This window comes from Sapajus apella, unplaced genomic scaffold (genome assembly GCF_009761245.1).
Source record: "Sapajus apella isolate SASKATOON/1434 unplaced genomic scaffold, GSC_monkey_1.0 scaffold97, whole genome shotgun sequence".
Taxonomy (NCBI): Eukaryota; Metazoa; Chordata; class Mammalia; order Primates; family Cebidae; genus Sapajus; species Sapajus apella.
This window is the reverse complement of record NW_022437037.1, coordinates 1,948,409-1,964,924: the sequence shown is the minus strand read 5'-3', so window position 1 is coordinate 1,964,924 and position 16,516 is coordinate 1,948,409. Positions and strand designations below refer to the sequence as shown.

The 16,516-nt window shown below is 41.9% G+C and overlaps 1 protein-coding gene and 1 long non-coding RNA gene across 3 annotated transcripts in view; both read right to left on the bottom strand.

The window, feature by feature from the left end:
- GARNL3 (GTPase activating Rap/RanGAP domain like 3) overlaps positions 1-16,516 on the bottom strand; it is a 178,357-nt gene that overhangs the window by 157,500 nt on the left and 4,341 nt on the right. For both annotated transcript variants that reach the window (XM_032257295.1, XM_032257294.1), the window contains exon 2: positions 877-1,047. In XM_032257295.1, the coding sequence (XP_032113186.1) occupies positions 877-1,019 (143 nt within the window). In that variant the 5' untranslated portion in view covers positions 1,020-1,047. The remainder of the gene's footprint in view (positions 1-876; positions 1,048-16,516) is intronic.
- On the bottom strand, positions 7,964-15,593 carry LOC116535868. The gene is made up of 2 exons (XR_004262378.1): positions 15,553-15,593; positions 7,964-8,097 (listed from the first exon to the last, which is right to left on the bottom strand). It is a non-coding gene; the product is annotated as an uncharacterized LOC116535868 (long non-coding RNA).

Sequence of the window (16,516 nt, the reverse complement as noted above, 5' to 3'; positions counted from 1 at the left end):
ATCAGAATCTTGAGGGGCAGGTCTCAGGCATAAATGATTTTTTAAGTCCCACTGGTGATTCTGATCCATAACCCTACCTAGGAACTCACTTCACAAAAGCACTGAGTACAGTAAGAAAGCATCCAAGTATTTGTTGTACTGAACTGATGAGGCATCTTATTTGTTTTGAAGTCAATCATGTTGTTGCATCTGGCTGCCTTTGATTCCCCCTGCAAAGCTAAGCACCCCTCTCTTGTAATATCATCTTTATTCATTTACTTATTCATTTATCCAATGAGTATTATCATACACCATAACAAAGACCTGGGGACTCAGGAGTAAACATAAAAACACAGTTACTACCCTACAGGCCTTAGAGTCTACTGTTGTATTAATTCTATTCTAGTTATGATTACAATTTATTTTGTATTACATTGGAACTTTTTTTGCTTCCATAAACTATTTATATTCAAATTTAGATAAAATGTCTTATCCTCTAATATCCCCAGTATGTTGCTGACACACAGAAGGCATTCTGTAAATGTTTATTGAATCAAGGCAGCACATTTCATAGAACTTACTACAATTTGTTAATATTTGTGTGATTATTTGATTAATGGCTATCTATCCCATAAGCGCAAGCCCACTGAAGACAGGAACTGAATCTATTTTGCTCATAATGTCTGACACAGGACCTGGACGGAGTATGTGCTCAATGAATACTACTAAATACACAAGGAAGAACAGAAATGCAGTCTCCCAACCAAACATCCACTCCTCTCTCCCTCCCTGCTATCCCCCACAAAGTAAAGAGTATATTCTTCCTAAACATTAAGGGATTTCAAGCTGTAGTGAGCATAAGCCCAAACTGAGATGATGCTTCTTTTACTTACTTACAGGTTGACCTGGGACTCTAGTTCAGGCTCTTTTGTTGGCCATGTCTGAAGGGGCTGGATGCCGAAAGAGAGAGATGACTTTGCTTTCCACAGAAGGGTTTGTGCCATCTGACTCCCACAGGGCCCCTTCGTTAATGGATCCATCAGTGGGCCTGGAAGCTGGGCTGCTGTCCTGAAGTAGAAGAGTTGGGAAAAGCATTGAGACAGAGAAGAACTGCAGGCCAATCCCTGGCCTGCTCTGCCCCTCCTTTCCAAGGGCAGCCCCACTGGTAAGCAAGGAGGAGGGCAACACTGAGGCACCCTTAAGACTTAGGGGTCCCACTAAGACCACATATGACCTTATTGCATAAAGGAAGGCATTGGGCCATGGACCCATCCAAGTCCGGTTACATCCCTCAGCAATGAGTTAAGTCAGTACAGTCTAAAGTAAAAGGATGCCCAGTGAGCATTTGAACAATCACAAACTTATTTTTTAAAAGGCAGTATTAATTTGGTAAGGTAAGCTATGTCTAGAATGCTTTTGGAGAATCACTGGTGGTAGAACCTCATGGCCATCACTGGGGCAGTTCAGGAGCACTTGGTTTATGTCCTAATTTAAAAATCCAAGAAAAGCCATAAAAAGGGCCTAGACTGGCAACAACAGGGAAACAAGGATCAAAGGCCACAGTTAAAGAGTTCATAGCATATAGTATATAAGCAGTAAGTGCTTGCTGAATTAATAAAGGCTTGTTCATGGGAATAAATTGAGAAATGCATTCCTGAGATGTGTCTGCTCCTTTCTCTGATGATGCATCAAGGAAGGTGGAAAAGGCAGTTATAGGATGATGGGGCTACTCTGATAGGAAATGCAGGCATCACGCTCCTTCTGACTGGAATTATTTTCTGAGCCAATTAGCAGGGCTCTTCACTCACCTCTACCTCAAGTGACAGACCAACAACCCAGAAAAATCCAATTACTTGGAAATGGAAAAATAAAAATAAAAGCAATCTTATATAACACTTTGGTCAAAAGGGGACTCTTTATAATGTCTTCTTAAGAAACATTGTGACATCTCTGGCTAGAGTCACTAGTGAATTTAAAAAAAAGAAAGAAAGACTGTGAAAAGACAAAAGGCCTAATGGTTCAGAAAGGTTTTATGCATGAGGAGGGAGTGCTGTGAGGCTGGATGCCAAGAAAAGTGACTCCACATAGGCTGGGGCTTTGGAATCAGATAGGCACTGCCCACTCTAAATGTTCTATAGTGATGCCAATTAGACCCAAGGCTATAGGCATATTTTTAAAAAATCGAAAAAACAAAACAGGCCAGTGGTGGTGGCTCACGCCTGTAATCTTAGCTATTTGGGAGGCTGAGGCAGAGGAATTAGTTGAACCTGGCAGGTAGAGGTTGCAGTGAGCCAAGATCGCGCCACTGCACTCCAGCCTGGGTGACAGAGTGAGACTGCCTCAAACAAAACAAAACAAACCAAACAAATAAAAAACCCCCAAAAAGTCAGTCTAATAACCTGTGCCTAACACAGGAAGGATTCAAGACTCACATAACCTCCTACCTGTCCCCTTTGTCTTATCTCTTGCCAGGTCCCTCCGGTATTCCTTTTATAAATGATGACTTGGCTTCCCCCATCACCTTTCCTGGGCCCAAGAAGCCACATACTGCATACCTGACCCAGACTTCTAGGTAATCTCACCCTAAGCTGCCTTCAGGCCGCTAATCTTGGCAGTAACTAGATAGACATCAAAGGCTTAAGTCTCCCACTTGGGACAAAGGGCAAGAAATCAGGGTTCTGCTGTGCTATCAATTGTTCTTTACCCAAAGGAACCCCAAGTTTTCTAAAACCCAATGTCACTAGAGTTTAAGGTTGCCTTAGTGATACAATAACAAATCTGGGCTTCAGGATAAGACATTTTCTTTTTTCTTTCTTTTGAATCTTCCAGATTCATTTTAATTACAAAGATAATATTGTATGCAGAAGATTTATTAAGTGGTACTCTCAAAAGATACTGATAAGGGAGTGTAGGAAGCAGGACAGGGAACAAGAAGAAACCCAGTGAGACTTGAGTTTCAGGTAGAGCTCTATGCAGGGACAGCTTCAATGTGACTGATGCTGTGCTCTTCAACTGGGTAGCTACTACTGAGCAACTGAAATGGAGGCATCCAAAGTGAAGTAACATACACACTGGGTTTTGAAGACTTACTACAAATAAAAATGGATTTAAAACATCTCAATAACGTTTCACACTGATTACATGTTGAATGATAAAAATACATTGTTAGAATGATTTTTTTTTCTTTTTTGAGATGGAGTCTCCCTTTGTCACCCAGGGTGGAGTGCCGTGGCACAATCTCTGCTCACTGCAACCTCTGCCTCCTGGGTTCAAGTGATTCTCCTGCCTCAGCCTCGTGAGTAGCTGGTATCACAGGCACGTGTCACCACGCCCAGCTAATTTTTGTATTCTTAGTAGAGATGGAGTTTCACCATGTTGGTCAGGATGGTCTCGAACTCCTGACCTTGTTATCAGCCCACCTCGGCCTCCCAAGTGCTGGGATTACAGGCGTGAGCCATCGTGCCTGATCTAGAATGATGTTTTTTAATTAAAAAAAAAAAATCTTTTTTTTTTTGAGATAGGCCCTCACTCTGCCACCCAGGGTGGAGTGCATTAGCATGATCATAATTCACTATAGCTTTGACTTCCCAGGGTCAGGAGATACTCCTGCCTCAACCTCCTGAGTAGCTGGGAACACAGGTGTGCACTATCACACCTGGCTAATTTTTTAAAATACTATTTGTATAGACAGGGGTCTCCCTATGTTGCCCACAGTGGTCTCAAATTCCTCAGCTCAAGTGATCCTCCTACCTCGACTTCCCAAAGTATTGGGATTACAGGCATGAATGCCATATCCAGCCCATTATTAAAGTGAATTTTAATGTGGCTACTAGAAAATGTAAAATCATATATGTGGCTTGCTTTATATTTGGGGCACTGCTGCACAAGGTAACTGACACCTCAGAGTTGTCCCCACCTGAGACAAGGAGCGAGGCTTTCATTTCCTGCAGCCTCAGTCACTGGCTGAGGGCCACAGGGTGGGAGTAAGGGTGGGTTGATGTACAGGCCCATGTCCTTCAAGCTCTCTACATATGTGGGGTGCAGGGGTGCAAGGGCAGTTTGCCCACGAGTCCCCATTGTGAGTGCTTGGAGGTGCATGGAACTGGAGACGGGAAAAAGAGCACAGAACGGTAAAGGGACCTGAGGGCATCTAAGGGAACTGACTAACGATGTCCATGACACCCCCTGACCCCACTCCCTTTCCTCTTCATTAGCAGTTTGGCTTCCTACTACTCTTTTGTCTATCTGCAAACTTTTATGCAACATATATGCTTGGACTATACAATGTTCTGTGGCTTGCTTTTCTACCTAAACTAGAGGTTTTATACATCTTTCTACATCAGTAAATATACATGCATCCTTCATTTGGAAGATTACAGAATGAGATATCCTTATACATTATTTACATTCTTTTAGCTTTTAAATCTTTAAATATTAAAATGATTTGTCTTAGCATGTTCTTTCCTATCCCTGTAAGACTTTATTAAAAATTTAGAATGCTAGCTATTTTAAATCTTTTCTCTCATTTAATTTTATCTTTTTGCCATACTTTACTCTTAGAGTTCTTTCTTTACACTTTCATCTAATTCTTTGACTTCAGAAACTGTTCAGATTTTGTCTCATCACTGTTTTCATCCATTTACTCATTTATCTTTTCTAGTCCTAACTTTCTAATTTTAAAAAAATATATGTTCCTCTTAACCTTCTGACATATTTTATCTCTATCTTTTCACTATTTAAAATATATAGCAGTTGAAGAACTTCTCAGAAATAAGTGGAAAAAGTGCTCATTTGCCTAACTCCTTGGAACTCTTGGAAAAAAGCAAAAAATAGCTCATTATATAGAAGACAACTTATTGAAGCAAGAGTGTGGCCAAACTCCATGCTAGAACTCTGAGACCTGCTACATATGGTTAAGTGTAGACAAACTGAAAGAGATCATTGAGATTCTGTACATCTCCCACAATGTGAAGGAAATGACCTGGCATGCCCTGGAGGCCTGGTTAGGTTTGATTTGGAGGGGTGAGGAATGACAGCAAAGGTGGGACCGGGTAGAGGGTTTCCTCTTCTTTTTTTCACTGCGTCAGCTTTCTAATGAGAAAGCGTGACCTCCTGAAAACAGGCTGAGGAAGAGAAGGATAAGTATGTCTTACGAGCCACTTGGATCTCTTCAAAGACATTAACCAAAAGTACACATGAACCTGCCCAAAGAAGGGCCACAAGTCAGGGGATATCACATTGACCTACTCAGATCCTCTGTGGAAGGGTGTGTTTGCCTTGAAGTGGGGGTGAAGGCTGGTAATTCAAGGGAAGCCCTTCCAGGGGGTCAGATACAGCAAGGAACAGGGAATTAGGTGGACTGGTGGGAAAACATGGGATTGGTAAGAAGAGATGGCACATTCCTACTGCCTCTGTACCCTTTCCATTTCCTGAGGCCAGACCTCAAGCTCAGGTTCTAAAAAAGAAGACCCAACCATTGCTCAGATAGAGCAGAAGGGAGTCAAGGTGGTTCCACTCACATTATTATAAGGTACACAACCCAGAAGAGCTGCAAAGACTACCGAGATGCAAAGATGAACATGCAAGACTACCGAGCAAAAACTGCAAAGATGAACATGCAAGACTACCAAGCACAGGACCCATGAGAAATGGCAGCACTGGGCAAATGAGGAGTACAGATCAGGAGGTTTCCCTAGGGAGCAGATGAAAAATAAGACATCAAGAGAACAAGGCTTCTCTCAAAACATCAAATACTGCAATAGGGAGATTTAACAAGGCTCTAGGATAAATATCCCAGAATAAGGTGGGAGAAAGGATGATTCAGTGTGGAGGTGCTTTCTGGGGGCAGGGGACCTGCAGGAGAGGAGAGGGGGTATCCCTGAGCACTAAAACACTCCTATGGAAAGTGTTTTTTTATGTATGTGGTTTCCTATTTGACGGAAGTCAGCCCTGAGAAGCATAGTTCATAGTTTTCCTATCCTATGTTGTGACTCCCAAGCCCTAAGTGTACCTTGAGTCTTTGTATTATGAGTTCAAAGGGATTAGGGTAAAGAGAAACACAGCCTACTTCACAGTTAGGCCTCTCCTCAAGGCCTCAAGGAGGTAACAGCAGTCCGGAGAACTTGTCTGGGAGCTCCAGATTGGTTCCTCTAGCTGTGGCAGCCACAGACAGTTCTGATGAGGCCGAATTATGAAGTCTAAAAGAGACCATATTTTGGGAGGCTGAGGCGGGAGGATCACGAGGTCAGGGGTTCGAGACTAGCCTGGCCAACATGGTGAAACCCTGTCTCTACTAAAGATGTAAAAAATTAGCCAGGTGTGGTGGCAGGCACCTGTAATTCCAGCTACTCAGGAGGCTGAGGCAGGAAAATAGCTTGAACCTGGGAGGTGGAGGTTGCAGTGGGCTGAGATTGCACCATTGCACTCCAGCCTGGGTGACAGGGTGAGACTTCATCTCAAAAAAAAAAAAAAAAAAAAAAAAGAAACCGACCATGGAAAGAACACAACCATGCCCAAGAGGCATCTCAAATGCTAGTCGGGAGACCCTTGAATGCAGCACTACAGCAAAAAAGACAAGATCTCAGTTTTGACTCATTCAACGTGGCAGCCACTTCACCACCCTGATCACTTGACCTTCAGTTATATCCCACAGGGAATATGGGAAGCTTCAGGAAGCTACACCCACTCACTTGCACCCTTGATTTTGCACATTCCTTGTTCTGATTGTTCACTGAAAACAACCTTGACACAGGCATAAATCATTCTTGCAGGTCTTCAAACCAGTATCCACTTTTGAGGTTGGAGCTGATGCAGCCATCAAGTGAGCAGCAACCCCCACAGAGCTGGGGCAGTGGGAGGCTACAGCAAGCAGCTGGCTGTCCGTGGACAAATCAGGAGTGGACACCAGATTCCCTGTCACCAAATCTAAACTAGCCCCCTCCCACACACGCTCTTCATATGCTATAACCTCCTACTCCATAGCCCTCATCACTGTCAGAAGTCATCCTAGCTATGCATTTGTTTACTGGGACATGGTCTATCTCCCTCCACTAGAATGTCAGCTCCATGAGGAGGCAGGAACCTCTTATTCACTGTGTGTTCCAAGCACCTAGAACATAGCAGTGCTCCACAAATAGCTGTTGAATGAATACATGACTATGTGAATGCCAAAAGCATTAGAAAGATATTCATCTGGCATAGGGAGAACATGTCAGGTGATCTGGCCCTTTCTTGAATGAGGTCACTGTTGGCTTCAGTCAGGCGGATGGGAAACCTGCTCCACTGCTTTACCAGTCTCTGACAGGCAGCTGCTTTGTGAGGACTGTGACAAGTGCACAGGAACAAAGGCAATCCATCTGCAAAACATCAACCTGGCTTGATCTATGGAACTGACACTGGGGAATACTTAGTGGCTGGCAGTGCTTCTAAAGACACTTTTTTCTCTGGTCATAAAATGCAAGACAGATATTTATGTCCTTACTTCCATTTGTGCTGAAATGATGCAATCACTGACACTTATGGTTGGAAAGTCTACCTCACCCAACTGAGGCTGGATTGCCCATTTTTACCTCTTCACCCAATAACGTGGTTCCCACATGGGTATGTCAGCTATGCAACAGCACACTCATGTACAGGAAACCTTTGACTAGTGTGTGACCAACTTTCCATCAATATGTCTCATTTATTTTTGTTATTAGAGAAAGATACTGTCTATGGCAGATACTGTGGAATGAGTTGCTCCATACCTACTTCAGTACCCTTCCACTCTGCAAAAGTTGGAAAGCTAAAACTTAAATGTCCTCAACTCCTTTGCAGTTAGAGTTCTGGATGTGATTTAGATTCCACGAGTCAGATGCACTCATGAGAGACTCTGATTTGGAACTGAGTCAGTGGTGCAAAAGAGGGGATACAAGTATCGTTTTGCTTTTGCAGACAGTGTCAGGGTATCATGGTTATAGACTCAGCAGCTTCTTGATTCTCCAGCTTTCTGAAGTAGCAGTGGTGATTCTGGGGATCCCGGCAGGGTCGGCAGCAAGGGTCTGTAGTTAGTCAAGGTGCCAGCAGCTCCTTGCTTCTTGATTGATTAGCTTCTTGTCATGATGTAGCAGCTTTCCTTTCCTGAAGACAACAGAGCAGAGTGGTCCTGGGAGCTCAGACTGAAGTTGGCTCTCCAGCCCTTCCAACAAATTTGTACACACTTAATTCTGTGGATCAGTACAAAATCCCTTTCTGCTTATAATGGGTAGAGTGGATTCTGTTGTCTGCAACAGATTACTGACTGATAGGCCTTTTACAGTGTCTGTCAGATTGGATTATGAGCTTAACAATTTAAATGACCCTGTGCAGAGTGTAGAGCAGGGCACAAATTTCTTCTGGTGGAAGCAATGGAATAACCTCCAGTGGGCAACAAAAAGAGACTGCATATTTTTATACAGGAATACATAGGAATGTTGCCTTTTAGAATAAAAGAGAGCCTGCTCAAAGTACGAGGTATGCTCAAGCAGCAAAGAAGTGTTGAGGGGCAACCATAGGAGTAACACACTAGTATCGTGCGGGGGCTCACATCTGTAATCCCAGCACTTTGGGAGGCTTAGGCAGGGAGAACTGAGACCAGGAGTTTGCAACCAGCCAGGGCAACATAGTGAGACCTTGTATGCAAAAAAAGTTAGTCCTGGCTGGGCATGGTGGCTCACGCCTGTAATCCTAGCATTTTGGGAGGCCAAGGTAGGCGGATCACGAGGTCAGGAGTTTGAGACCAGCCTGGCCAACATGGACCCTGTCTCTATTAAAAATACAAAAAATTAGCTAGGCGTGGTAGCTCGTGCCTATAATCCCAGCTACCCGGGAGGCTGAGGCAGGGGAACCGTTTGAACCCTAGAGGCAGAGGTTGCAGTGAGCCAAGATCTCACCACTGCACTCCAGCCTGGGTGACAGACTCCGTCTCAAAAAAAAAATTTTTTTTTTGGTCCTAGTTACTTAGAAGGCTGAGGTGGGAGGGTCACTTGAGCCCAGAAGTTCGAAGTTATAGTGAGATATGATCACGCCACTATGTTCCAGACTGTCTGGTCTAGAGACAATAGGTCTAGAGACCCTGTTTCTAACAGCACACTAATTGAGAATACTTCTGAGGTCACTGTTACACTGGAGTGTGATTCTGTTATCACTGTTGCTGACCTACTTAACATTGTTTTGAGTCTTTTCAAGTTTGTTACCAAAAATTATATTCAAAACTATGCAGAAAACATAAAATAGTTGAGAAATACTACTGTAACTTATAGGTGCTTTGACATTTTTGATAAAAACATTTTTACTGCGCCTCATAGTAAACCATCCTAGCTTGGAGCAAAACTAACTGCAGGAATGTACTTTCAGGTACTGAGTCCAGCCTATTTTAACATATCTCATATCCATTGTGATTTTAGGTCTAGCCAAGGGCCATATACTGAGTGGGCCTAATTTCTTTGTATACGAAACCCTTTCAACTGTAGTAAGGCAGCTGCCATATCCTCCATGAATTTTCTTTCTCATGTAAAACACTACTCTCCCATATTGTCACTTCTAGCAGATACAAACATCTTTATAAAACAAGAGCTAAAAAACCCAGACAAAAACAAACAAAATCAAATTTTCAACTAACATTCCCTCCACCTGTGCAAAGAGTTGGCTATATTCATTGTTTCCAGTCATCTCCTCTCATTCTCTCTTGAAGCCAGTCCAGTGAGATTTTCACCCTCACTGTTCCAAAGAAACAGTTTTGTCAAAGGCCACCAATGAACCAATGATGCTAAACCCAGTGGTCAATTCTTAGTTCTTTACTTTGTTTGACCTATTAACATATGATACAGAAAATCATTCCCTCTTTGTTTTTCTTTTAAAAAAAACCAACTATACTCATCTTATTTCTCCCAAATAAAAAATGTCAATCACATTATGTATCCATGACACAATGATTTCACATTCAAGTCTGAAGTCTACATTTCACATGGGATTTATATGAACAGTTAATAGAAGTCCACCAAATCACAGGTTACCTTTCCTGACTAATAAAGTTTCTGTGGTGATTCTCGTTCCTAACATCTCCTGATATCCCTTTTTTCCACAAAATTTTTACATTTCCCTATTTCACTGTGATTCACAGTCACATTAAAGAACAAAGCTAAACAAAACAAAAACCTTGATGCATTCTTTCAAACATTTCCTACCTGAGGATCCAAATCTGCTCTGTCCTAAGGCAGCCACCAACCACAGGTGGCTACTGAGCACTTAAAATGTGGCTAGCCTGAAGCGAGATGTGCCATAAATGTAAAATGCATACTAGATTTTGAAGACAGTATGGGAAAAAAGTAAACTGTCTCAATAATTTGGCCACTAGACAATTTAAAATTATATATCCAATTCTGTAACTGGCTATTGTCAGAAGCTGCTTCTCTTAACACATATGTATATACTAGATACCTTTTCAAGCAGAAATATATATTTACAGCAATCTTTCTAACAGATGATTCATATTGTATTGACATACTTCTGCTGGATTAAAAAAAAACTTTTATAAGCGCTATGGTCTAATGTTTGTTTCCCTTCAAAATTCATATGTTCAAATTCATATATTCACAATATTCAATGTGATAGTATTAAGAGGTGGGGCTTATGGGTGGCAATCAGGACATGAGGGCTCAGCTCTCATGAATGTGTCCTTTTGTGTCATTAGATTCCCAAGAGAGCTTATTCACCCCTTCTACCACGTGAGGACACAAAGGCCGTTGTAACAGGCCCTCACCAGAAACCAAATATGCTGGCACTTTAATCTTGGACTTTCCAGCCTCCAGAAGTGTGAACGATAAATTTCTGTTGTTTATAAATTACTCAGTCTACAGGATTTTGTCTTAGCAGCCCAAATGGACTAAGACAACAAGCAAGACTACAGTGAATATCCTTCTTCATAAATCTCTTTAGGCAGTCACACCTCATTGCAAACTCATACTTGCTTACTGTCCTCTAAGATCCTAGCTCTAGACACAACTGGACGTGGGGTTTCTATTTTCCCACATCTCTACACTCTGCCTCTGTGTATCTCTGCATGCTGCTTTAGAATTTCTCCTCCCAGGAAAACCAGCCAGGAGTCTCACTGCAAAGGACAAATCTTTTATAATTTTCCTACAGCACTGTTTGTCAGACTTCATCTCTCTTCAGATCTTTAACTCTGGAAACCAGACAACCAAACATAATTTCTCATATTAACTTTCTAAAGCAAAACTAATTTGACTATTGTTTTCCTCCAATAAAGGAAGCCGGTTTGCATTAATTTAAAATCTTAGAGAATAATAAAAGTTGTTTTTTCTCTGTTCCTTTTCTCCAATAAACGAAGTTGGTTTGCATTAATTTAAAATCTTAGAGAACAATAAAAGTTGTCTTTTCTATGCTTTTAGGAAACAGGCATAATATGAAAATTAATTTTCTTCTGCTGGCCCTAAGAGCCCATTATGTCAGCCCAATACAGAACAGCTTTTAATAGTCTTTCCCAAGAAGACTGCTGTTTTTCCAAAAGAAAACTGACAGCAGCAGATTTATTTGTGATTAAATACTTAAGGGCCTGATACAAACAGAAAGAGTAATAACATAACACAGAGGAATAAAGACTGTGAAAAAAAGCTCACATTAAAATACTTTATAAAACTATCTGGAAAAAAGAAAGTCTGGAAAACTACAACAACAACAAAACTCTAAGAGTCCCAAAAAACATAAGGAAGAAGAAAAGGAGGCACCCCAATGCATAATGGATAACTGCTCTTTTCTGAACTTACCTTGGCCTGGAAAGCAATATTCAGGAGCAAGAAAGCATTTGTCTTGGCATCAAATTTGTTCTCACAAGCCGTGGGTTCTATGCATTACTAATAAGAAAACCACCATGTACGGAGTAATATTTGGGAAAGTAGAAAATATGTTTTCCATTTGTAATTCAAAATCTTCTGTCCACAGTAGGGCTCTGCACCCACAGTGGCTAAACTTAGCAAGCATAATTTAACCACTTAACTAAGGCAGTCTTTTACAATGAAAACTAAAAAAAATACAGAAACCCTAATTCTGTGACCCTAGGTGGCATCTGGGTATCTACCTTTTAGAAAAGCATCATGTCTGCATCATAACTTTTCTTTTTTTTGCCAACCCAATATCAATTCCCTTCTTCTGGTAATAGCACTGTGGTTTTCCTTTGAGAAACTGGTACCTCTTGGTCTCTATGAATGGAATATTTCAGCACGTGACCAGGCCCAGCCAATTCGTACGTTTTACCCCCTTCTAGCCAAAGCAATTGGTTCAAGGATGACCATAGAACCCAAGAGAGCCAATGAATGTCAGCTAAGGGACATGTGCTAGCATTATTATTGTTACTGTTATTTTAAGAAATAAGGTCTCACTCTGTCACCCCGGCTGGAATGCAGTGGCATGATCTTGGCTCACTGTAGCCTCAAGCTCCTACTCTAGTGATCCTCTCATCTCAGCCCCCTGAGTAGCTGGGACTACAGGCATGCAACACCATGCCCAACTAATTTTTATTTTTTATTTTCTTTTGAGACAAGGTCTTGCTCTGTCACTCAGGCCAGCATCCAGTGGTACAATCATGACTCACTGCAACCTTGACATCCTGGACTCAAATGATCTGCCCACCTCACACCTCAGCCTCCCTGAGTAGCTGGGACTGCAAGCATGCCACCATGCCTAATGCTTGGTTTTGTTTTTTAGAGATGGGGGTCTCACTATGTTGCTCAGGGTGGTCTCAAACTCCTGAGCTCAAGCTATTCTCCTGCCTTAGCCTCTCAAAATTTTGGGATTACAGGCATGAGCCACTGTGCCAAGTCATGTGCTAGAATCATTGAGAAAGCAGCCCTATATTTCTGCTGAGATCATACATTGAAAGTAAGTCTGGAGTAGTTAACTTTCTTTGCCTCAGTGAGGAAAGGCCTTGAGAATAAAGCCAATCCAGAAGATGAAGACTACTAATGGGATTATTTAAGCACCTGGAGCAATCTTTTCCCAATGCTTGGTCTACCCCAGCATTTTACAATTGCAGGAACCAATAATTGTCCTTTGCTTGTCATTCATAGCTTTTGACAATATTAAAAGAAAAATTTAACTACTGGTAAGGCACTGTTATCAGCCAATCAGAAAAGGTGCCAATGCAGGCTGGGCATGGTGCCTTGCGCCTGTAATTCCAGTGCTTCGAGAAGCCAAGATGGAAGGACCACTTGAGCCTAGGAGTTTGAGGCCAGCCTGGGCAACACAGGAAGTCCTCATCTCTACAAAAAAATTTAAAAATTAGCCAAGAGTAGTTGTGCATACCTGTAATCCTAGCTACTCAGGAGGCCAAGGCAGGAGGATCACTGAGCCCAGGAGTTGACAGCTGTAGTGAGCTATGATCATGCCACTGTACTCCAGACTGGGCAACACAGTAAACCTCTGTCTTTTAAAAAAGACAAACAGAAAGGATGTTGATGTGTTACTAGACCTGCTTCAGTAGCTGAAAGAGAAGTGTTAAATGGTGATTACAACTGGGTAATAGCCACCTGAGGATTGAGGCAACACCTGGAATCAGCCCTATAAGTACTGGTACTGCAAGTGGCCATGAGAGAATCATGAGTAATGGGTGGCAAGAATAACGAGGCAAGCTTTGACTTCACTCTTCGGGAAAGATAATGCAGCTGCTCAATACTAAAAAGGCTTGCTTTATGAAGTGGTAGACTCCTGGACCTTAGATGTAAGAAACAGAAAATGGATGATCAACTACAAAGGTTGCTGCAGGAAGGATTCCGGTATTACCTGGAGGGTTAGTTTTTGAAGTATTTTATGTCCTTGGGCCAGTAATATGGCATTACTTAGGAGCTTGTTAGAAACACAGATTCATATAACCCACTGATGACATTGTGAATCAGAATCTCTGGGGGTGGGGCCCAAGTAACTGGGTTTTAAGAAGCCCTCCTCCTATATGTTCTGTTTGAGAACCACTGTACTAGCAATCTGACCCAGTTTCGTGAGCCCCATTCCACAGATTCCGACTAAGATTTGGAGTGAGGCTTGAGAATTTGTATTTCTAACAAATTCTTAGGGAATGCTATGCTGCTGGTCCAGGGACCACACTTTGAGAAGCACTGTCTGAGCAGCTGACCTAGGTGATGTCTAAAGTTCCATTCAAAGTTGAGATTAGTTGATTTTCAGGATTTACCTCACAAATTCAATCCTACTAATATATAACCCTGTTCATGTTGTAGCTCACATGTGGTTTGGCCTCCATGAAATTTTGCACCCAAAATGAACAACTCAACAATAGAAAACAATTTAGAATAACTCTGGTTCATCAATTTCTTTTTTTTTTTTTCTTTTTGGTAAATAAGCTACTTTTATTAAAGATTTTCATCGTCTTATAAAAGTAATTATGCTCATTGTAAAAACTTTGGAAAGCATGGAAAAGAGTAAAGAAGAAAATAAATAAAATTTATGATCCCACTACCCATTTATAACACTAATTTTTTTCATCAATTTCTTGATCACCACAAAGGGACAAAAGATAACAGATAAATGTCTTAAAATATCATTTGCCTGTATTAGCCTCCCTCACACAAAGCAGGTTTTCCTGTATGTCTCACCTCTCAATACCCCTAAAAATTTTGCTCAGCGAATCCTAACCACTGCCCTAGGTCCCTATTGTCCTTCTCCTCACTCCGTCTCTTCCTAAATCTGCAGCTCAAAAATGCAACAAAGCAAAGCAGAACCTTGTTCTGAGGGCAGGGGAGGAGGAAAAACTGAATGGGCAAAGCTAAAGTTTCAATCAGGCAAGGGGAGGAAAGGGTTGAGAACTTTTATGTGAATGTCTGTCATTTTTGTCCAGAGCAGTTATCATTTACTAAAGCTTTGTGCCAGGCACTGTTTTTAGCACTTTGCATAAATTAGTTCACCAAAAGCTGACAGGAATACTTGGAGGCAGGTCATTTTGTAAAGGAGTTAACCAAGGCTCAGAGGGATTATGCAACTTGTCTAAGTTCACATGTAGTGAGTGAAAAGACAGAAACTTAAACCCAAGTCTGTCTCACTCCAAAGCCCTTGTTCTTGAACACTATCTGATGTGCTTCCTACAAAATGATAGTAAACACATCTAGGGCAAGTGGTTTAATAGCCTAAGTGTCTTATTCTACTGCCTCTAGGTTTCCCAGCTAGTCTCTCACTGTCCCTCCCTGGAGGCCTAATGCTTGGGCTATTCCCTTCGCCTCTACATCAGTTTGCTCAGTCCGCAGGCTAGTTTTCAGAGATATTTAGCCAGTAGAGTTGCTAAAGTGAAAATAAGTCCTTTCTTCCCTGATGCCAACAAGATGCTTAGGTAAATATGGCTAAACCGATTCAGAAAGGCCCTAAACATGAGGCATTTAAACTGCTGGATGTGATAGCTCAGACCTGTAGCCCAGCACTTTGGGAAGCTGAGGCAGGAGAATAGCTTGAGGCCAGGAGTTTGAGATCAGCCTGGGAAACAAAGTGAGACCAAGTCTCTATACAAAATTTTAAAAATTAGCTAGGCATGGTGGCACTCACCTGTAGTCTCAGCTACTCGGGAGGCGGGGGGTTGAAGAACTGCTTGAGTCCAGGAATTCAAGGCTGCAGTGAGCTATAACTGCCACTACACTCCAGCCTGGGAAATAGAGTGAGACCCTGTCTCAAAAATAAATGAATAAAAATTGATATAACAGGAAATGAGAAGAAGTTAAGGACTCTGGATAAAGGAGACTAATCTGGCAACAGTCCCATAATTGAGGCAGATGCGTTGCCTCTTCTGAAGCACCTGCAGAGCTTTCTTAACATCCACAGGCCCAGTGCCACCCTAGACTTTCTGAATCAATCAACAGGCATGAAGCAGGAGCACCCACATGCACCTGTATGGCTAAGATGGTCCACAGGTGATTCTGACACACAGTCAGGGTTGTGAGGTAATCTGGATTAATGGATTAGGGAGGTAGTTTTTTTAAGCAACAAAAATAAGGGGAGAAGGTATAGATGAATATTTATCTGTTTTAAGTTAAGGAATTCACTTGTACTTAAGCACAAACAGTGCCGAGCATGACGTCTCATGCATGTAATCCCAGTACTTTTGGGAGGCTGAGGCAGGCAGATCACTTGAGGTCAGGAGTTCAACACCAGCCTGGTCATCATGGTGAAACCCTGTTTCTACTAAAAAATACAAAAATCAGCCAGGCGTGGTAGCACACGCCTGTAATCCCAGCTACTCGAGGCTGATGCAGAAGAACCGCTTGAACCCAGGAGGTGGAGGCTGCAGTGAGCAGAGACTGAGCCACTGCATTTCAGCCTGAGTGACAGAGCAAGACTCCAACTCAAACAAACAAAGAAACAAACAAAAAAGAACACCACACACACAAAACAAACAAAAAAGTATAAACAGGAAGAAGATCTAACTACATCATTTTAAAACAACAACCACAATTTTAAAAAGCTTTATCAAAAACCACCATAAAGAAAATAAAGAGGCAAATAATGAACTGGA